At 41.3% G+C, this 24,252-nt stretch overlaps 2 protein-coding genes across 2 annotated transcripts in view; both read right to left on the minus strand.

The window, feature by feature from the left end:
- Window positions 1-8,115, minus strand: part of si:ch211-210g13.5 (inactive phospholipase C-like protein 2) — a 68,031-nt gene extending 59,916 nt beyond the window's left edge. The window contains exon 1 of the mRNA XM_036541399.1: window positions 7,308-8,115. Within this exon, the coding sequence (XP_036397292.1) occupies window positions 7,308-7,628 (321 nt within the window). The 5' untranslated portion in view covers window positions 7,629-8,115. The remainder of the gene's footprint in view (window positions 1-7,307) is intronic.
- Window positions 8,116-13,196: 5,081 nt separating this feature from the next.
- Window positions 13,197-23,197, minus strand: ghdc (GH3 domain containing). The gene is made up of 10 exons (XM_036537333.1): window positions 22,784-23,197; window positions 21,883-22,182; window positions 21,052-21,248; window positions 20,016-20,330; window positions 19,068-19,365; window positions 18,374-18,563; window positions 16,722-16,793; window positions 16,474-16,607; window positions 16,174-16,262; window positions 13,197-14,311 (listed from the first exon to the last, which is right to left on the minus strand). Exons 1-10 carry the CDS (start codon window positions 22,881-22,883, stop codon window positions 14,090-14,092), a joined length of 1,917 nt encoding a protein of 638 aa, XP_036393226.1. The 5' UTR covers window positions 22,884-23,197; the 3' UTR covers window positions 13,197-14,089.
- Between the last annotated feature and the right edge of the window lie 1,055 nt (window positions 23,198-24,252).

Below are 24,252 nucleotides of genomic sequence, written 5' to 3' on the forward strand. Positions count from 1 at the left end.
ACATTTGGGGTTAAAAGATGGAATGGTGGATGATGACACGTCTGCTGGACAGTTGGACACATGGCCCTACGTAGAAAGGGTGTCAAAAGATAGATCTTCCTTTCATCTTCTTCAATCCTCTAAATGATGCCGCTACAACCACCATTCCAGTACATTTATCCATTCCCTCACATCTGGGTGGGTGTGAAATGTTGTTTTTTTTTTTCTGGTGTTCACTTTTAAATAAAAATAAGACGTAAAGGCAGGCAGCCTTGTGCTGTGTCTAGTTGCAAAATCATAATTACAATTCCAAAGTGACTTTCCTGCAGTGATTAGTGTGTGAAAGCCATTTAAAGACACAAGTGCAAATGGAAGGATATGCATTTGAACAGAGGGTCCGTGATTTATCAAAATGTGCAAATGATCTCTTGGTAGATTGCCACCTCAATAACTCATGAATAATAGCTTGTGGCAATTCGGATGTATTCATTCAAAAAGCACCACTCCTAATGACAGCACGGTAACTAATAACAGGTGGCATATATACAGAGCAAGCTGACTGCTCCCCCACATCAGTTGATTGTGTTTATTAGGCATCACCCTTGTATCAACATCATTGTTATTAAAAAGGTGGTACAACTAGGGGCTGACCCTCATAAAGACATTCAGTTGAATCATTGATTAAGCTTCCCAATTGACAAGCTCTTTATATGGTTAAAAACTTTCTTGAGTTCACGCAATGACAGATAACAGCTTGCTTTCACTGACAAAAAACCTCCCAGCCAGAGGCCAAACTGAAAGGAGACAATTTCATAGCTTTCAATGGCAACAAATGCATGACCAGATAATTACATTTTAGGTACTGAGAATACATGAGCCACAGAGCATGACGTGACGATGACTACAGATACTCTGTGACACTATGATCCAAAGAGAAACAGGTGTTTTAAGATACTGTTTCATCTGAGTTAGGAGGCTAGTTCAGCACCTCACGTCTTGTAATAGGCAGGGTGAGTGTTGAAAGAAAACCCTCACTACCACAGTGACCCCAGGCTGAATAGAGAGCAGGGTGCTTGCCTTTCTCAAGGCTGCTGTTTGCTTTCATAGACACAGGGGGTTTCAGAGATGCCTCCATCCCATGTACATGGTTTGCATTTCACAGATGGCTACTCAGGGCAACATCAAGAGAGTCCCATGGGACGTTTGCCACAAACATCTGTCGTTATCTACGTCAGTCTATATCAACTGCTTCTCCCTGCCCACTCTCCTAATTTAGATGACCAAAAAAAAACGCAACAGCGAATCTGAGTGCAGCAAGGCTGCATGGGCTGTTTACACTCAAAACAATCCTTACAACACAGATATGTCACCTGCAGAGAGAATACAGTTTCACTACAGCCTCAACTACAGAGAACCATGTATAAACTACAGGTTCAGTCCCTGAATAGCTAATCGTGAACACCTAATTAAGATCTGACATGATGTCACTTAAGTAGGCTGCTGGACGACTGCTCTCATTACAATATGGAGACAGCTAGTGCTGGTGGAGGGTGGTTGGGATTCACTACTGAGAGCTGACTCTGTGACACCACACTGGCTGATAAGCTAATCCTGCTCCCAGAACAGAATCTCAGTCCAGAATCAGAGAGAGCAGCTGGCCCGCCGGAACCCATCCCCCCAACTGCTATGCCAACACTCTGAACAATAGGGTTTTTTGATGCTTAATAGTAGGGGTAAACCCATAGAGATATTCTAGGCTGATAGTGATATCTAATATCTGCAGAACCATATCTGCTAATTCCAATGTGAAACAGATACTTCAGGAAGCTTATTAGTGGCCAAATTTATATTTCCTGAAAAGTGTGTCTCATGTTCTTCCTGGCAACAGTCACCTCAACGGTACTAAACCAAATGCAAGAATGACATTTGGAGTATAATATCTTTAAATAAGATTTAAATAAGATTTAAATAGAAAAACATTCTATAATACAATTCCATGTCTCAACTTTATGAACTTTATGAATTCATTAAATTCATTAAAGTGGATCCACTCGCAGAGTAGGTCAAAAGCTAGCAGATTTTAAGCATATGCAAAATTACACTCAACAAAGATAACATAAAAGAATAATGATGACCAAATTTACACTTGAGTACATTTCATTTATTGGTAAAAGCCAGAAAAGCCTTCCCCTGATGGTTCCATGTTTCAAACATTTGAAATAGCCTTGGCAGCAAGTCCAGGGCAAACAAACCTATCTTTTACAATTTGAAATACACGCCAATCAGCTGTGCAGCTCAATTCAACATGGACGTCAGGGACATATTTCGCTCCAAGTGTATATTTGTAAAGCTTATGCTGCTAAAATGCTATTCAAGGGAATAATGCTTTATTATTATTATTCTAGCTGAATAATGTAGCTACTGTTTGAGCAGCACACTTTAAGGGAAAATGCCTGCTGTATAGTATAGACAGCTTCAATGTGTTCAATATGGCAGGAGGAACCCAAAACAGTGAAAAAAGTACCACGACATTCGCATTTTCTCCTTCTGTAAACACAGTTGCTGCACAAACAGCTACATTTTTTTGAGTAAAGTGTTTTCTACAGCGTTTTCTTCTGTCTTCTCTTTAAGAATACAAGACACTCAGCAGGGTTGATGTACCTTCAAATGGTTAATCAGATTTGGTATATTAAATTACATTGAGCTCTTTCCTCCACTTGAGCATTTAGCCAAGCAGACATCCACACTTGGCTTTTTGCTTTTTGAGACTTGAAAACTGACACAGTAGCATCAGCTGGCCTTAAGTTTTACAGTACACACTGTGCAGTTGCTACATTTGCATCGGTTTTTAAAAGTTCATTGTTGTCGCTATGTTTAAGTCACACATTGTTACTATATAGCCTAGGTTTTTAAACTAGATCCTACGCCCAACCAGTTTACCATTTCACCCCTACTTAACGGTGTGAAAATACCAGTTCTTGATTTTTTTTTTTTCACTTAATACTTTTAAGATAAAATCTACACGTTTGACATTATGGTGTATTCACTGTACATATATAGCTCTTTGGTTTAAAAATCCTTTGGTATGAGAGAAAGGTGACGAGCCTTAGACTGATCAGATGGAATTGTATCAATGCATAAACTGTAACAAACCTATATGTGTGTTGCATCTTTTGTGTGCAGTGGCTTTTTATGTGTGGCATCGGCTTGGAGATGTCACAAAGATGGAGTTGGTGGGTTTGTGGTTGGCCTTCTTTTAAAATGAATGTGTGCACAGGAGCACCCATGATTAATGCAATACGATCTTCTGTACTTTCAAATATTGTGAAATATATATGTGTGTGTATATATATATATATATATATATATATATATATATATATATATATATATATATATATATATATATATATATATATATATAAATATGGTGGTGTGTTGGTCTGTTTGAAAATGAAACACTATATTGCTGTTTAAGAACACTGCTCAAGGGAGTTTTTGTAAGTGACACCAGATCTCATGAGTCAAAGGGATCTGAAGAGGAGCTTAGATAACCACCATGTGCTTTTGAGTTACTGCGACGGAACAGAGAGCATACAGTACAGTAGAAATACATGTTTCATGCATGTAAATACCTGATGAATGTTCGTAGGTCAGAACTATATCCCTGATGTCTAAATAAAGTACAAGGCTGCTGGAGAATGATAATGTGTGGGATGGACATCGCATGGTCAGACTTGCCATTGATCCTTTGGCATTGAGGCACAGACTTGAACTGTACTTAGGCTCATTAATCTTCATGGCTACAGCTTAAAGTAAGAAAAGAAAAACAAGCCAAAACAATTTCCCCTGAGTTTGCAGAAATCCCAGAGAAGGCAACTGGAAAACTGAACACAGAATAGGTTTAAGCGCGATGATTCTCTCTCTCGCTCTCATCAGACCATTGCATAACGGGGAAAGGCCTGTCACTTCTTCTGACTAGCGGTGTGCAACATCTCACCAACAGGAACATAGGGGGCTCCGACTGCCTTGAAGCCATATTACATAAGCGTGCAGGAATGAAAACACAGCAGGCTGCTTTTGGAGAAGGACGCATACAGCCTAGCTGGCAACTGGCAGTGGGAACTTGTTGCAAGAAAATCACAGACGCTCTGCAACCCAAGAGTTTTCAGTGTCTGCAACTAACAAGCTACACTAATGGGCACAGATTGCTTTAATCGCACTTAATTGCCAAACCACAAGCCCTCAAAAGCCTTTGTTACGGCTAGAGCACAGTGCTGGGGCTGGAGATGAAACTGAAGATGATTGACCCAGATATCCAGCACTTTTTTACACTGGGAAAATGGTGCGGCTGTTTCTTCCCTCTACAACACCCCCCTCTTCCACACACACACACACACACTCCCTGCCCCCCTACACACACACATATGCTGCAGGCATACCATTGCTGAAACCCATGAAATCCATATTTCAAAGTATCACCCAACAGACTGTTAGAGATCTGTCGGGATAAACAGCTGCCATTCTTTTTGAAAGTTTACCACAGGACACCAAAGTTAATGCTTGGTAGGGTGTAAGACGTACAAATCACAGAAGAGGTCTGAGACCCACGGTTAACAATGAGATACACTGAACAATGAGGCACAAGCGAAAACCATACAAGGTTATCACACCAAAGCACATGTTCAAAAGCAGTGATGATCGTTTAAAAGAGCCGTCACAGCTGCCAGCACTGCCTCTTCTTCATTTTCATGTATTCATGTTCCACACCCATGGAAACAAAAAATCTTATGTCTCCCCAAGCCTACTGCACTGATCTCTGGACAGTGATCAGATAGTCCTGCAATATCAATGACACTGAAACGTAGTGTGGAAATTTTGCCACCTAAAGATGCACTTGCAGAGGTTAAGATTTGACTGAAATGACTTGTCTCCCTTTAACACCAAAAATGCTAGATCACCACTGACAGTTGTTTTCATCCCTCCTTTTGTGAACTATGTTGATAAAATGTATGGGGAATAGCCATCTCTGATTAATCTCTCACCACAGTACACTCCTAGCACATTGTCTCTTCAACCACAGCTGCCATAACCTAATATATATGTAGTCTACCAATGAGTGCAGCCACACAGTTTGACACCTAGGGAGAGCACACAGTGCTCAGCTGTGAAAAACCACATGCTTGCTTTTGTTGCAGTCAATCAACAGGAAAACTTGACACCTGGACCACATGAACATTTTCATTACAAAGTATGCGTTCTAGCCATTGGTAAAATAAAGATGGCTGGAAATGATTGTACGTGTTTAAATATTCTGTCTTTTCAGAAGTGCATTTTGGATTCCATTTACTCACATTCAGTATGCACTTAACATGTTCATTCAGATGGTATTTAACTGGCCATGTGTTGGAAAGTGTCTAAAGTAAAGCTGGAATTGCTTTTTTCACCTTCTCGATCACAAGCAGAAACAAGGCCCCCAAATCATTGTAAACACAAAACAGTTTTGTGTTTTACTTTGAATAATGTATTTAAGCAAGTTTTACTTCACTTCACTTTTCTGTCACTTGCACAACATTATAAGTTAAGGAGTTGCTACAAAAGGATTAATTGCAGTGGGGTTACATTGAATTTGGGCATAGGAGTCAGTGAAAATCCCCTCCACACACACCCCTGAACATACAACCTTCAATATGTTGACTTTGGCACTACTGTCATAGACTCACATTAGCAATATTACTGAAAAAGGGAGATGCATACCTTAGCAAAGGTCTAAGAAGCTAAAATATAACTGGTATTAAATGGCCACAGGATTCCCTCATGGAGGACCCTCTGAGCTAGTACTTCCTAAACACCGGGTCTTGTACTGGGTTACACAAATTTATATGTCATAATACACATGGACTGTAATCCATAATACTGGTCAGAACTGTATTGCAAGGAACAAATCTACAGAGCAAAAGTTAGTGCATTTGAAATCACGTATCTTGCCCAACACCACTGTAATCAAACTGCAAATACAATCAATTCAGTCTGCACTGTACACTGGTTCAATGTGCTCATGTAATCTAAAGGCTACTCCAATTTTATATTTGTGATAAACAATGTAAGAATTAGCCACAACTGCATTGCTACAATAGTACATGTCATACATGTCAAATACAGTTAGGTGCTTCTAACCATTATACATGTCCAATGCAGCCTACTCATTTCTCAGTAACAGGAGGGAAAACTCAGCTTTTTCTGGACCTTACACTGGTGCCATCCTCAAATCACTGCCATATGCACTGCCATATGCCATATGCCAATGTTTGCAAGATAGCCTTCACCAAGCCTGCACGTCACCTAGTTTTAAACAAATTCAATGTATTTGAGGTAGGTAATAGCATTTACATACATACAGCATTAAAAAATACTTTAAATACTTGCATCGCAAAACAAATATAAGATCTGTCACAAGATGTGACAACCGTGTCACTGCTTATCTGGTGTCTCTCTTTCAGTTTGACAGTCAAATTCATAAATGGCTCCACTCAGATGCATACTGCACATGTTTGAAGTCACAATGAAACTGCACCTAAGTAAGAGAAGCAATGCAAATTAATGTCTTTAAAAAGATGCCATAGTGAACGCATGGCACAACCTGCACAACATATAGGCAGATGGCTCAAATGTTAAATAAACGTTAATTGTTTGAAAACTACATTGGAAGTATTCTCCAAAATAGTTCTAAGTTATGTGCTGGAGAACCACCATAACTCAAATTATCATATTTTTCAAGTTAACCTCTTTTTGATGTCTCATATATAGTACAGTCAATGTCAGAGGGTGTAGATGACAGACGTAATACTGCTCCTAGTCTCAGACACAGTTGGTTTTTCCTAAACAAATCCTTCATTTTTCCAAAATAAGTGGCGAGAGGGGCATTCGTCTTACACCCGTCTCATTCAACGTGTTTTGTTTCCACAGGATTTCTCCAAGACCAACACATAACATCAAACAGGAGGAAAACTTCGTGAATAGACATGCGTGACTCAACTTTGTTGTGGGTGACACTAACAGTATTTAACTGATAACGCGACCAAGATGGCAGACCATTTACACTTCATGCGTTGTGATAGTCCATTGTATGAACGCTGAGGATGCGACCATTAACGGCATATTTTATATGTCCTTTATTCCAAAATGTTTTGTATAAAGTTGTTTTAAACCCGTATGGCAGAGTGTATGCAAATGTTGTTCGTTCCTGTATAAACGGGTTTAGACAGATGTTCAATCTCTGAGCGCCTTAATCGTTTAATCTAATGGTTTATAAAGTCAAATGAACCAACCTTCATGATACCACAAGGTGTGACCAAGCTTCCCGGATTCCTCTCCGCTGAATTATCCCGGCTTCTGCTGCCAACCCTGGGACTCCCGTGGTCTTTGTATCTTCCATTTGTGTACACAGCCTCGGCTCCCATAACGGGCTGCGCGGCACCGACAGCCGCCGCAGTTGCAGCAACGTCCAGAAATGCCCGAGTGCTGGACGGAGTAAGCAAGGCATCATTGCTGTTTAACCCCACTACCTCTGTCGCGACCGGTACCACAATCGTAGAATTAAGCAAAGGTCCCGTCCCAGCTTCGGTAGTGTGTGTCTCCTCCGCCATCATCCCAGCATCACTACCTAAAAACCACAAATCATCATGCAGGTCGCTGCAACAATTTTCGTTTCTACTGGTATTTTAATTGCCTCAGTTGGTTGAAAAACAATGAAGCATCAAAACAATTCCCTGGTGTGCTCAAAAGCCACATTGAGACGGTAACAGTGTGTGTCTCGTCCGAGCGCACAAGACGGGCAGAATGGAAAATCAGCCCCACTTCAACTCTTGCCGGTTCTGAACGTGATATTGAGCAGATGGTGTCCCTTTGTGATCTTCTGTGACTAAGTGTTCGTGCTAATCTTAAAAGCGAATCGACACTGACTCAGCAGCGTTAACGATGAGCTTACAGAAACAATTGAGCAGTTCCTGGTACTTTCTGGTCTTCACGGGTTTCAGACGCAGTAGTCTACACGTTGTTGCTGTCGGTGTCCCTCAGTACGCCTGTGCTCTAACGCTTGTTTGTCATTGAGTTTGTCAAACAAGCGAAGGCACTTCCTCGCTTACACACGTGCTTCCTCGGGATGGAGCTATTTACAATGCGTTTCTCTCTCTCTCTATCTCTCTCTCTCTCACACACACACACACACACACACACACTCAAATAAATTTGGATATAAACAGAAGTTCAGGATGATTTGTTCAAAATGATTGCGTTTTAGCACAGATTGCCAAATCACATCAGAAACATCAGATAAAAAAATAGCTGCCTGAGTGTTGCATGACTGTTTGTTGACACTGGCTCCCTACTGTCAGGTCAATTTAATGGTGGTTTACCGTTTCATACTAATACGTGTTTTCTCCAGCATCTCCCAGTCAACGTGAGTCGCGCATATAGGCTAGGCAAAGTAGCTACATAATTTCCTTTTTAAAAAAAAGCTTTAAAATAAGTATGAGCATGTGTCAGGAATGATTCATGTTAATTTGGCATTTTTCTGTTAAAACAGATTTATAGATATTTGTAACCGCTTTGGTATGTGCTATATTGTGTAATCGTATTTCGTGGTCTCGTATTTATTTGCTGTTGTTCTGTTTAGACTGCGTTTACATGCTTACACAGGACACTGACCCAGGGAGAAATGTTCAAGGCGCGTCAACGAAACAAGAATGTGTTCTGAGCACGGACCAGGCGTGTATGTTCAAGTCGGCCTCAGCTCAGCGAAGTATGAATAGAAAGTAATCAACAGAGAAACCTCAACTGCCATTTGCGCGCTCTGGTGGCTGTTAAATTTGCGAAGACACAAAGTGATGAAAATGCTGTACTCGGTATGAAACAAGGCGTTTACCAACCTCTAGATGACACTAAATCAACTGTACTTTAATATTACATCACGAACAACATGCGGCACAGCGTTTACGAATTTTCCACAGGATAATTGTTTGGTATTTATTGAGAGAATTTCCAGCAATTGTCTGCTGTTTTATTTTGTGCTCTGTAACAACATATTTAAAAAGAACCTATTCCTCCACGGTCACGGAGTGACCAGAGGAAATGGCAACCATCTGCAATTACAATTAATACAGTCACGTGAGAGATTAGCTTTTATAAATTGCTCCACAAAACGTTTGGTTTCTAAACACTTCACAGAGTTGTTACTCGTTATTATTTTTGAGTGGGGAAAAATAAACGATTCGAATATTGCCAATAGTGTTGCACGTGGTCTTATGCAAGTATCTTCTTTCGATAAAGAGTACAAATTCACTACGCCTAGAAGGCATTATAATGGAGCGCAGGCCCGTGACCAATGCGTATCAAAGATAGTTCAAATGAGATAAGTCCAACACAAGAAAAATGATGGTGTCCTTTTGCCAAAATCACTTTTCATTCATAACCAAAAAGAGGCGGCGCGCTGATGAAGCTCACAGGACCGAAGCGTTTGCATCACTTCCCACACAGGCACTGTTCTTTCTGGGCATGACATGAGTAGCCTAAAGAACGGTCTGGTAAAATGCCAAATATATCTGCTTTTCTCGCAACATTCAAATCGTTACTTTAAGCGAAGTATATGGTTGTAAAATTCTTTAATATCGATTTCCAGCTAATATGTCCAACTTACCGACGAATGTTTATCAGTGTTTTCACCTGTATCTGCAGTCCCCGGTTTCTCCACATGAAAAAAAAACGTTTCTTCCTTTAGTGTATATATAGTGTATATATAATAAAACACGTCTTCAGTTTATACATCACTGTGGATTGGAGAATCAAAGGTGGCAATAGGTAGGATCGTATTATGAGAACACGTGACTGTGTTGTTACTGACACCTTTATTTGCTGTTATTTTCCCCACTGGCAATCGATGAAACTTCAGTGCTCATACACAGAAAGGCATGAAGTTTCATTTTGCCGTTTCAGTGAAAAAGTGGGGTGGGATTAGTTTGGTTCAACAGATTTTTTGTTAAACTAGTTGCAGCAGGAAGATTTCCTAGACAAATCGTAATGTGTATCAATGGAATGGTATGCATTTTTTTTTATTATTATTTTGGACTAAATTTGCCAGCGCATTTCAGAAATGATTCTTTTTTTATTGGTTTCAGCTGAGCAGATGTTGATGTTGCCAGTTGTTCTCTTACTATGCAGATGCCCCTTAGACATGGCACAAATCTGTTCCCCAAGAGTTGTGCGAGCGGTGAGTGCTTCTCAGAGTACGAACAGTGCATTCAGGAAGTGTTCAGACCCCTTCACTTTTTCACATTTTATGTTGCAGCCTTATGCTAAAATCGTTTAGATTCTTTTTTTCCCCTCATCAATCTACACCAAATACCCCATAATGACAAACTGAAAACAGGATTTTAGAATTTTTTGCAAATTTATTAAAAGGCTCAGTAAAGGCACATGAAAGCCCACTTGGAGTTTGCAAAAAAGCACCCAAAGGACTCTCAGACTGTGAGAAACAAGATTCTCTGGTCTCTTGGCCTCAATTCTAAGCGTCATGTCTGGAGGAAACCAGGCACCACTCATCACCTGCGCAATACCATCCCAACAGTGAACCATGGTGGTGGCAGCATCCTGTTATGGGGGTGTTTTTCAGCAGCAGGGACTGGGAAATTGGTCAAGGTTGAGGGAAAGCTGAAAGGTGCAAATTACGTAGATATCCTTAATGAAAACCTGCTCCAGAGCGCTCAGGACCTCAGACTGGGCTGAAGGTGGACCTTCCAACAGAGCAATGACCCTAAGCGCACAGCTAAGACAATGCAGGAGTGGCTTAGGGACTCCTTGAATTTCCTTGAGTGGCCCAGCCAGAGCCCGGACTTGAACCTAACTAAACATCTCTGGAGAGACCTGAAAATGGCTGTCCACCGAGGGTTCCCATCCAACTTGACAGAGCTTGAGAGGATTTGCAGAGAAGAATGGCAGAAAATCCCCAAATCCAGGTGTGTAAAGCTTGTTGCATCATATTCAAGAAGACCTGAGGCTGTAATCACTGCCAAAGGTGCTTCAACCAAGCACTGAGTTAAGGGTCTGAATACTTATGCCAATGTGATATTTTAGTTTTTTATTTTTAATAAATTTGCAAAAACTTCTAAAATCCTGTTTTTGCTTTGTCATTATGGGGTATTGAGTGTAGATTGATGAGGGGGGAAAATGAATTTAAACAATTTTAGCATAAGGCTGCAACATAACAAAACATGAAAAGTGAAGGGGTCTGAATGCACTGTATTATGGCTATCCCACTCACTCAGGGCTCCAAAGCTGAGGGAGTAACTTGAAAACAGCATGTGGTTTAGAATAAATGCTGTGGGGATTTGTTGCAGTCAAGTCCACCTGCAAACAGAAAAAAGATTTCTTCCAAATCAGATGACATCACAAATCAGAAAAGAACCAAAGGAAACAATGTCCACTGGTGCTTGAAATTTCATTATTATTTGAGTTGCTCCCTGTTGTCTCCAGTACCATTTTGTTACAGTCTGAGGTTTCAATTGAGTTTAAGTGGAGAGAGGTCATCTTGTACTTGCAGGAAAAAAACATCACTGACTTTTTTGAATACCTTTTCATGACCTTATTTGTACACAGCAGCTTGGAGATCTTCTCTGTGTCTTCATCAGCATGAATGTAAATGAGGGAGATTTAATTTAAAAAGTGCCATCCTCTCACTGCTTCACATTACTACTTAGCAACATAGGGGAACCTGCCATGCACAGTGCACAGTCAAACTGAAAGGAGAATCCAGGAAATCACACAGAATTCAGTTTTGACAGAATTTAGCCATTGATCTAGCGTTCTTCAAACGTTAATAGGTAGTCACGTGAAGACACTGTTGGGGAGGGGGCTGCAAATGAATAACATTTGTGATAAGCTTCCAGGCACAGACACCGCAAGCCCTGTTTGATCAAATACATCTATCAATTCATTCATATTGAAATTAGCACACATTTATATTCACTACTCGCACTTTCTTTAGTTTAAAGGTTTTCCCTTGTGCTCCTAGGATTTGCTTAATTTCATAAAAATATTCCAGTTCACTTCGTTGGCTGTTTTTCTCCCACAAGTTTTACAGCTATATTTTATTTGAATATGAGGACAAGAACCTTTCGATTTAGTATTACTAAGAAAGTAATTTGCCCTGGCAGCAAGTTTTACAGTCAAAGTGACTGAAATTTCCATGGCCAGAAATTTCAGTTTGAACAGATTTGCACCAAGTAGGATCTGACTGCTACATTATAAGTAGGAAAAGCACTGTTTCATAGGCTCATGTATTAGTCAGTAAGTAGTTAGTCTGCATCTGGATAAAAGCATTAAAATTATGACTTTTTAACAATCCATCCATGAGCATTTTAATTTTTCTCTGAAAATGAGCACCCATTGGACAGTTGCCAGTTAATTTGAAAATTGATTATCAGCCTTCAAACACTTGTGTGAAAACAAAAGTGACTAGAATGAAACAAGCCAAATATATTTATTTTAACCGGTCCAAAAATGCAACTTAAAGCACTGTAATCAGGATCCTTATTATAATGAAAATACCTTTCAATGACCCTGAATATGACCATGCTCTGCAGGGTACCCCTCCCAATAAAAACAGATCTGAATTGGCATCTGCGCAATTATAGCCAAGGTCAGTAAGGGGCCAGTAAGTCGGTAGGAGAAGTACTCAGGTAAAATTTAAGCTGAAGTCTCATAATCTGTTGGATAATTACTTGGCAGAATGATGAACTGAAAGCTTTTACTGAGGAGATGCACAATTGTTTTTCTCTCATCTGCACAAAATCGGTTGTCAGATATAATTTCAGCATGAAACTACTTCCCTTCTTTCTTTCCCACAGTGGGACTCTTTGAGGGATATGACAGAATGACTCTGGGAGGGGACATCACAATTTGTGACAGGGACAGTGGAGGGGAAAAAAAGGGTAAAGTCTAACCACATTGCTTTCCCACACAGATCAGGCAACAGGCATTTAGCAAAGAGTGCCCTCTTTACCTCTGTGACAGTTATCGGTATTGGTGACACACTCAGATGAACATGTTTGGTGTTGCAGTGTTCTCTGGGTGGTACAACAACTGTCAGACCATCAGGCAGGTCACACTTGACAAAAAAGACTTTCCTCTTATGGACAGCACATAACTGATTTTATTGGCTTGTGCATAAAGTTGAATGATGGCTGTGACTCAAACATTCATCACAAAGCGAGGCTTGGCAAAATAATGAATGCAAGACAGGAAAACTCAAGTTCAGGTATTGAAAGCAACGGACCCTGGAAACAGGTAATGGAATGTGGTTATCATAATCTGTTTATCTTAAGCAGATCTCCTAGTTAGGACTATAGTGCTCTGTCCGCATCCTAATTCAGCAGTGCAACGTATTGAAAAACTCTCTTAGTCCCTGTGGTCCTTGAGCATGGCCCAAAGCCACCCACAGGGATCCGATGCAACTTCGGTCTATTGCTCTGTGACTGGGGAGACTCCTGTGTCTCCCTGACATACTCAGCTCATTTTCAGACAGCAATTGGTTTTACTGCCAATACTGAAGCTTGATGCTGTCCATCCACTTTCAATACACCCATAAGGCTTTAAGGATTCCTGGGTGACTCCTGGATATACAATGGGAATTGGTGGTCACCACTGCCCTAGATATTTAACCATACAATTATTTTTCATGTATAGTCGTCTTTATGTTGTGCAAGTTCAAGGTTCAAAGTTATTGTCCCTATAATGACCGCTTCAAAAGAGCTGACCACTTAATTTCCGGTAATGCAGAATGATGATGTAAATGACAGTAATGTGAGGAAGAGGCTGCAGGTTTCATCCACGTTGCTGGTTTTAAACAGACAAATCTGCATCCTGAAAACACACACAGTATAAATAAAAAGGCAATGATAACAATTTGATTACAGACAGCGGGTAGCTTCAAAGGAGGTCTCCTGCGGAGGCTTGGCATGGACCCTGCAGTCAGGTTCGGAGTTGCTCTTGTCACTGCCAAGCTTACGAGGCAAGGGTCCAGCTGGGGCCAGTTCCCACAAAGCACTTCAGAGAGCATTTAGGAGATGATCTTCCCCTGCAGGAAGTCTGCGTACTCCTTCCTGCGCAGCACGCGGTGCATTTTGAAGGTGTTGGGGGAGGTGTTTGAGAAGGCCATCATGTGGTCGCGGAGCTCCTGGAAAGCCCCACCCCCCACAAGCTGCACCCTCATTGGCCCAATGCTGCCTTTGAACCTGAAAGATTTATAGACGGCCGAGTCTTCTTGGAGACAATGGTCCAGCTGAAAGACAGTGAGAGAGAGAGAGAGAGAGAGAAAGAGGGAGAGAGTGAGGGAGAGCAGGAGGATTGAGCAGGCAGAGCAGTGGAGAGTGCCAGAAATTGGGAGAGGGAGCCCCCCGGTTCATACATAATGCATCCTCAGAAATAATTCACACAATCTCCAGCTCTTAAAAGCCTCCCTGCCTTCCTGCCCGTCTGTCTCCCTTTAATGTGCAAAATAAAGCCTGCTTCATGACGTGGACCCAGATCAGTTTCTAACTCCAAACATCAAGGTCCTCAGTTCAAAAAGTCAGTATAATGCAACTACTATACATTTATTTTCTTAACCCCTTTCCTCAAGCATTCTTTAATATAACCACAACTATGCTGGTCTATTCAGACTAAAGCTTTGGATTCAGGTGAACGAAAGAGGAACACAGGTCAGTATATGCAAAATGTGACACCAAAATATCATATTTAAGAATATATTAAATAATTACTACCTTCAGATATGCAGCATTCTACATTTATCATACAATATACTTAACATACACAATTGCACAATATAACACACAATCTATGCAGAAGCCTGAAAATATATTATATATTATGTATATGTATGTATAGCATATGTAGTATAATTCACCACATATTAAATATATATTCTAACATGTTACTCTTTGTGAAGGAAGCCCATGGAAACAAAGAGTGTGAGCCAAGGATTAAGTCAAATATTTTTTATGAAACAACCTCCATTTATGGCCAATCCTTGGCTACCTACTTGTCCTGTTGTTGGTGTGATTTCCTGTGGCAAAAAATGCAGTACAGCTGTTCGCTGTTGAGAGCATTACCCTCTGTGCCAACCCCAGGGTGGCAGTCACCTGTACTTCCTCTTTCCTGCACAACCCCTAAAACTCTATTATCCCAAGTCAGAGGGCTCATCTGCACAGGAGCTCATTTCTCAAGATGCTCACATGATTACCACCCCTGAGCTGTTACTTGATGAGAATAAATATGCAGCCATGAGCACCAGTCTTGCCCTACGGTGCGGTGGTTTTGATGCTGATTCTAAGGTCATTAGTGCTCGGAAGGACCACGTGTTTTTAACACAGCTGACTTGCAGCATGTTTTAAATGCACACTGCCACGAAGATGCAAGTTCTGGAATTTGTTTAGTCAGTGTAGGGTGAGTGCCAGATACAATGGTGTGATTTCAGGAAATAGACAATTCCATACAGACAGGCATGGGTGGAGATCAGTAGAGGAGCAGAGTTCACGGGCTCTGCAAGAGTTTGACTAGTCTTACTTTCAGAAAAACAGTTGGACCCCAGCTTCACAGTTAATGGCTGGTGTCCAGGGCGTTGCCCACCACAGTCAAGCCTTGTACTTCCTGTGATTGGTCACAAAACCAAGGTGGAGGGGGAACTGAAACAGGCTTTGCGCTTGTGCCCCACTAGTGGGATGTAATTCAATGAAATCCCTGGTTCTTCCAATCAGTCATTTCAATCTTGAGCAGCCTCCCTGTGTCCGCTGAGTGACTTGAGTGTAAACCTCCTTAGATTGCAGTTGCTTAATTGGACAGCTCTAATTACAGTCAGCCATCCAATGATTGATAGTCTATGTTTAATGGATGCAAGGATTAAATTAAGTAGCTAAGGGCACAGCTGGAATGAAAAGTAACAGCCACAGAGTCAGTCTTGGGAGTTCTGCCTGTCTGGATGCAAATCTACTGACTGAGGTCAGGGCTCAGTTAGAGGTTTTAACTGTTACTTGGCCTTTATTTGTAACTCAAATAAAGGCCAACTCAGGCCCCACAATTCTTTGCTTTCAGATCCAACTCTGTCCAACTTCCTGTTTAATGACTCAAGTCTACAAATTTCTGCACCTTGTAGCGCTGCTCCTCTGTCAGGTTTCTCACCCCCTTCAGTTCCAGGAAGACTTGATAATGGGGGTCAGAGCCTCCGGAGGATTCACCTACAACAACAGAGAAGTATTAATCTCCCCCTCAAAGTTCCTCAAAGTCCCCCATGTGATTCTGTGGTGAAGGTGAGGGAAAAAGCATTTCTTGTGCATGAGAGAGAACTGCATAATCGAAGTGGTGTGACATCCACAGCTGGCAAGAGTTACTCTCTTTTCTCAGTCTCACTGGGCCCATCCAAGACCAAGTGTTCATATGACGTCTTACCCAAAATGCCACTCTCCGCACAGCAATAGTCCACTAGCTCTGCCCCTGGCCACTGACTGACGGCTCGCTTCAGGGCTCCCAGAAACATTGCCTCTGACATTTTCTCCCCTCGAACATTTAGCATCTGACCCCGCCTGTCAGCACATTACACAGAGGTCAGCCCACCACACACACAGCATATACATGATACAGGCCTTTACATACTAAGAGCATTTGAATCATATGGCAATAACTGTCAACAACTGTACCTGTATTGGAATTCCACCACTGGACACTGATTGTGGAATCCAACCACCTTGATCACATCTCCTATGCGGTATCTATACAAAAGAGACACAAAATACCTGTACTCAGCCTTCCATACTATCTTCCTCGCCCACCTCTCCCTACGATAATTTCATTTTGATTTTGTATCTTGTATTTTGTATTTTGTTAACACCCAATATGACTACATTTATTAAATACAGGCTATAGTGAATTATCTTGTTATTCTCTTGTCTCTTTAGTTTTTGTTCCATGCAGAAAAATCTCCTCTTCAAAGTGATGTAAAACAGGCAGAAGACTACCTATATTATACTGACATCTAGTGGCCACAGAGAGAAATATGGCTTACATGCTATATGTAACTCAGATGTTGGGCCATATTCATAAAAACTGTGAGTGAAGGAGCAAACCTAAAGAACTGCATACAAAGTAATTCATCAAGCAATTCATAAAGCAGCAAAAATTTAGCTGTACAATTGAAGACTCCAAATGTCTTGAGAGTTGAGTAGCTGGGAATTTGAAGAAAACTGGTGCAGCAGGTCATGAATGACCATAACAAGCTCACAGTTGTCACCATAAACAAAGTGCCTTTGAGGCCTACAATGACAATTAATTAAAAGAGCATACTGATTAAATCTGGCAGGGATTGTGTTTGTGACAGATTTAATGCAGTCAATCACATCATTGATGCCAAAAAAAATTATGTAGCAGTACAAAGCTAGTGCATTAGCTATCCTAATGTGGATTCATTTTTATACTATGCTTAGCGAAATATACTTAAATTACACACCTTTAGCCAAGACAGTAAAATGTATTTAAATAACTAATTTTATGGAGCAGTCCAATTTTTTAGTTCACCTACATGAGTAACAATCTATATATTCTTTGTACATGCATGTATGCATGCATTTATTTATTTGCTGACCTGAGCTGTTAACAAGGATATACTGGGTAATAACTACAATTTACAAAAGACAGGGATAAATCTGTTATTTCTCTGACCAGGCAGAGTATTCCATTTTGGGTGATTAATGGCAAAAAAGGCCAATATCTACATTGGCAATGCACTGGCAGTACGCATGATCACAAACACCACAAATCTTTGCAAGCAATGACATAAGACACACTTTGCCTGTTCTCTGAGAGTTTGTTCCAATTCCGTGTAGCACTGCCTGAGATGTTGTTATAATTTCTTATATTAGAATTATTATTGTATTTAAGGTCCATGGTTTAGGTGAGAATAAATCTAAAAAAATTCTAATGATGCAAACATAATTTTTTATTAACACAGCCCCTGACTTGGCAACAGTCCTTTCAACAGTGTCCTGCTGTGATTTCTACTCCTGACCCTGGAAATCCACACATAGAAATCTCAACCAGTAGATGAGTAACATAGTTTGGGAATTTATGCTCCTATTAATGCAATTAATTAGGTTCCAATTAAGCAATTAAAACCTCACTTGGCACAAAGACCAGCCATGAGTGCCTCACAGACACTCCTGGCACACAGGACCATGCTACAGGGAAAATATATGCCAACCCCCGGTGGTAGTAACTCACACAAGAGAAAAATGACACTCATCTAATCTACAAATAGAATTCCCAGTCTTCCTTGGCAATCACTAGGCGGTCTAACCTGAAGAGGCCAGACGCATTGGTGACCACCAGCTCATAGCGTTGCCCCTCCTGGACCTGGTCCATCAGCAGGGTGGGCGGCTGCTCCTCGTCCAAACTGTCCTCGGGCAAGAACTCGCAGAACATGGAGCGTGGACATAGCAAGTACTGGCGCTGCTCTTTCTCTGGCCACAGGTTCACCCCAATCAAGCCTATGGACACACACATATAAACACATGCATACTTATGCAGCACCGACAGCGCCATGGGCCATTTTGTGTAAATGTCTTTGTTGCTAAGAACTAGTGGACCTGTAATTAACTAAAGGTTGCCACCATTTCCATCACTTCCCTGCAGGAGGAAACCTGTGCATTAATCATGTCAGCACTCCTGTTTCCGCATTGACACAGAGAACTACACCATTGGCATAGGATGCAGAAGGCATTCAAGCCTGAGGCAGTGTATCTCTGATACACAGAATTGACAATATCATTTCAAAGTAGTGACTCACAATAGCTAAATCTCAACTGAAGTGACTCACATTGACAGATAAACAAAGTCATGAAATATTGCTTTGAATCAGGAAAAAAAACTGTAATGAACACCTATGCATTTGATTCCTGTGAGCTGGTCAATCTCAAACAGTAGATAGTTACTGTTCAACGCTAATGACTGAAGCATCATCATGCTTTGGAAAGTAACCTGGGCACTCGGACCTTCCGTGGCAGCGTAGAATGGGGAGTAGAAGGGGACTCCCTGACAGTAGTGGTGCCTCAGCAACTCTCCATAAATCTGGTTGGAGCCGGAATCTACGGCAAGCACCAGGTTTAGCTGGGGCCACAGCCTAAGAGCAATGCCTCTGAAGCCCTGTTCGAACTCGCCCCGCAGCTTTGCAGCTCGCACTGGGTCAGGCTTGAGCAGACGATCAAGGCTGTGCCGCACCCCATCTTCAATAGCCAGCTGGGGGCTAACTCGGCCCAGCTCCACATCATCCACCAGCTCCTGCCACCGCTCCTGGAGTCATGGCACAAGGATATAGGGAGAAATACAAGGCTCTGTTCAATGCAACATTTTGCTATGTCTCTACAATAATATCTCTACTAAATGTGAAAGAACTCAGGGACAACTGACCACACAGCATTTTAGGAATGCACTCAAGGTGAACAGTCACGACCAGGTTACAACAGCAGTAAATAAAGGTAAAAGCATATACAAAAGCATATACAAGCCCTAACCCTGATTCTAACCCGAGCATTACCCCTAACCCTAACCATAAACCTAACCCAAACCCTAGGCCTAACCCTAATCCATCTTTTTGTTGTGAATCTTTGGTCTTCAGGCCTAAGGTTATGGTTAGGGTTAGGGGATAGGGCTAGGCCTAGGGCTAGGGGCTATGTAAGGGTAGTGTTAGGGTTAGTGTAGGAGTAGTGTTAGGGTTAGGATTAGGATTAGGGTTAGGGTTAGGGTTAGGGCTAGAGTTAGGGTTAGTGTTTTAGGGTTTATGCCCTGTCTGATGAAATGCTCACTCAGAATGTTTAACTGTAAGTCATTCTGACCCAGAATTGCCCCAAATGTTGTTTGCTGAATTTCAATGAGAGGCATTCAAAATGAAGACATAGTTTGAATACTCCTCTTGGTTGTTCAAGAAACAGACACCATCATACCTGCAAGGCACTGAAGGCATAAAAAACAGTGGAGGCAAAGTTGGACTCCAGGATGCCCACGCTGCCATCTTTAAGGGCGAAGAGCAGGTGCAGGTAGAGGGTATCACTCTCACTGGCCACCTGAAAGGCAGGCGCTGGGGTGGTGTACAGGTTAAGCATGTGGCGAGAGGAGGCAGGGGTGGAGGAGTTGGGCCCGATGGGGATGCCTGCTTCTGACTGGCGGAAGGTGGGCGTGTAGAAGAACTTGGTGGTGCGCTGCAGGCTCTCGCTGGCGGGGAATGCCCTCCTCATGGCGTCCAGACACACGGAAACACCCTGGGAAAACGTGCAAATGCACTAAAAGCAGGAACTGGAGAGGATATTTGCTGATCATGTTTTCTTAGCCTGTCAGTGAACAATCCCTTCTGCCCAACTGACCTGTAAATGATGAGGTTTACATCACAGCTGGCATCAACCCAAAAAACATTACTGTACGTTCGTCAAGCTCACAAATGATCTGTGTCTGTTTCATAACCTGCTGAGGTAACACTGGCAGCTGTTTATGACTGGGTAAAGCTGTGAGTTTAATCTTAGCCTCCAATGTTCAAGATGTGCAACTTTGAAAATCTGTCAGAACTAGCGCAGATGGCATTTGAGGTTTGAGATTGGCCTTCAGATGGAGATATTGGAGAATGGAGATATTAAGCAGAAACTCATAAACATCAGAACACAGTACACTGAAGACAGCTGTTTTCCTTTACCAAAATAAATGTTTAATTTGAGGTAACTGACCATATAGTCTTTCCTTCCATTAAACTTAAACTAAGCCTTGTACAGGAAGGCTTAGTGTAAGTTTCAAACTAAGCCTTCCCCTGTGCCCTACAGAGAATACCACTCAAACTCCATGTAGATTAAACTTGCAGAAAGCAAGTCCCAAACTTAGCAATAACAATATTTGTACACATAAATGAAGTGACTCCATAACATACCCATGTGCAGTTTGCTTTGAGGTGGTGAGATGAAACTGAACAGCCACCCTGACAGTCCAAATACTGACCTGCAAGAAGAACTCAGTGTTGGTGTCCCTGGTGCTGAGCAGCATGCTGCTGGCTCCAGACGTGCCGGATGTCATGGCTAGGATGAGAGGTCTCTCCGCAATCAACACACCCTCCTCCCCTGCAGCCACACGCTTCACCAAGTCACGGTAGTGCTCATACTCTGTGACTGGGTGCCGCTGGCGAAATACCTCACATTCTGAAAAGCAGTATTTTAAAAACGTTTCACTACTTGACTTTAAATTCAGTATGCCGTTTGTACTTTGTTCAACCAAAGACAATTACACTCTTCACTACATTTTTTGAGAATGTCATAGATGTTAATGAATCAACCACATTTATTTGGATTAATGCATTCGAATAACCCCTGTTTAATGTGAACTTCTCGGCCATTTCCAAGGGTACAGGATGCATGCGAGTTGTTATGGCAACATTTCAGATAGGCTTACGTCATACTGTCCAACCGGCGTGTTCCTCCCCCACGCTTACACAACATCACTGCATAGTGGGAGTGCACTATGTGACATTCTGCATTAAAGTAACTGGCCGAACTTCATATTACTTAAGGAGATACGCTAATTAATACATTAAATGCCACAGGACCGGCATCAAACAGAATATTGTTATATTCTCAACGACTTCACCTAATTTTCACTTCAAAACTTTTGTCTTTACTATACATCACACTAATCCTGGCTATACATTACAGCGGGTGCAAGAAAATGTCTCTTCGGAGTTCTGCCATTCCGTATGGATGTCTGAAGGGGTCACTACTTCTACCACACATATTTTGTTAAACATTTCCATGGCGTATACTTGTTTGTTCACGTTACCTTTGATCGAGCTGAAATCGTACAGGCGCCCATAATGTGTGTTTGCATTTTTGCGCAAGCGCAAAAGTAGGGTCTCCTCCTGCACCTTCCGTATGTCACGCGTATCTTTCTCAAGTCGCTCCCTTTGCCGCTTGCCCAACCATCCCACCACCTTAACGGCCAAATATTGGCTGAGGAGGCTGCTCACTGTCCTATTTTCTCCTTTCACCCTCCAGCTGATGTCTCTCCACAGAAGCGCCATGCCACCCAGAGACAAAACTCCGACGAGGCTGGACAAAGCGCTTGGAATCCCGAGGAGCCCTGTTATACAAGGCATGTAATGATAGACACTGTCGGAAGAGGGCGCGTATAATCGTTTCTGAAACATGCACACATATACAAATCTTCAATACCTAACATAACAATTCAGTGCATCCATATGAGTAACTTGTGATCCACTTTAATGTTGCACCACAAAAACCCATTGGTCGTCGTGGACTTGGACCGATACATATATTTCATTATACTGAGCTAACAATAACTTACTAGACTAGTCAGTCAACACAGAAAGCTAAAATTCTGTAACGTTACATAAACAGTGCTGTCCTAGCTAGTTATATTCCAAATGACGAAACAACCCAGTAGGTAGCCAGTTACTTAAAACGTGAGGAAACCCTTAACGCAGAATTTGGGCTAACTAGCTAGCTAAATAACGCCAATCTCTTAAATTCTAAAATAGCTACATCGTCATTATAGTAGCAACTTCACTAACTTTCGGAAACTAGCTAACCAGATTGCGCATTCCCATCTTTGTAACTTCGATTTGATCACCTAGCTAGCTATCACTTGCATATGTTCTCGATACAATTTACGCGAGCTAGCCACCTTCCTAATATAGCCAACAATGATGCTCATGACGTACCGTAACTGTGTCCCAATACAATTAAAAGGATTGACATTAACGTAAATATCATTAAACATACACAACTGGTCCGCTTTGCACGCCGTAGTACCGTTGCCATTGCACCTCTCAACAACTATCCAACTAGGCTGAACTAAACAGGGGAAAAACTGGCAAGCTAGCTAACGATAGCTGTACTAAGCTACTTTAACTTGTTGCAAAGGATGTCTTAGTCAGCTAACGTTCGCTTGCAGATATAAAACATCTCGCTTTCCAGCTAGACCCTACGTTATCTAACTACTCCTAGGTGGACTATCACAAGTTTTTCATGTCCTCCTATATTGGCTAACGGCCTTCCATTTATTAAAAAATCTTTAAGTTATCTGATGTTTTTGTTGATCCGGCTAATTATATTTACTATTGTGACTTGGCCAGCTACTTCCTTAGCTAGCCACATAGATGATAAGCTACATTTCCCCAAGTTGTGACACAACCGAACTCTGACCTTATCAAATTATGGTTACGTCACTGTTCATGTAAAACCCTAAAGCGACAGTAGTCTCCTCACATAGAGTGCTCATTCCGTAAATGTAGTATTAAAAATCGTCTTGAATTATTATCTTATTTGATCAAGGGTAAATTATTACTGCTAATAGAATAAAAATATATTCAACATGCAAATGGTATAATGCCGCATGGAATCAGTAATTTCAATATTATATGCAATGTTAGCAATGATTTAAGGCTGATTGGCAACGTTCCGCTAGGGTTCTTGACTTCTAATCCCCAACAGAAGCCTACTGGTGCCTTTAGTTATCTAAATTTTTATTTCTTAAGATGCTATATGATTTACAGGGATATACAGCAACGATAACAATAGTCGTGATTGCATTCTATATGTACTATATATACATTTGTATGTTTATGAATTAGAAGTGCAGTCTTTTATCAACTAGAAAGGTGAGAGTAGGCTACAGGCAATTCAAATTGCGTTTTAAATGTTTTCAGAGATGAAAGGGAAAGTATGCGTTGACAGTAACATCGATAACAAATGGAAATCCTTGATTTGTGTGTGTGTGGTAAGGTTTAATTCATTAAAAACCTCGATACAATTCTCAGCCCTACCCTTATATCTCATCAGTTTCCAGGCAACATATGCAGTTACACTAGGTATCCTAGAAACCTCTGAATACAGTATTGCCTCACACCGTGTCCGTGTTCAATACTGGCATCATCTGCAACGCTACACCAAATGAACAGAACACGAGCACATCATGTCGCATAAATTTACATTTTCAGAATTGATTTATATGATGTGACGTTATTCAGTGTCAAATTTCCATTGGCAATCATATCGATGAAGGATTAATTACTTGTGACCGCAATTTACAAATATGTTATTAGCTCTCAAAACCACTTAATTCAGTTCATGTTTAAGCCAAAACCTGAAAAAAATAAATGACTTGGCTCTAAAACAAATACATTTATCA

This window comes from Megalops cyprinoides, chromosome 1, assembly GCF_013368585.1.
Source record: "Megalops cyprinoides isolate fMegCyp1 chromosome 1, fMegCyp1.pri, whole genome shotgun sequence".
Classification (NCBI taxonomy): Eukaryota; Metazoa; Chordata; class Actinopteri; order Elopiformes; family Megalopidae; genus Megalops; species Megalops cyprinoides.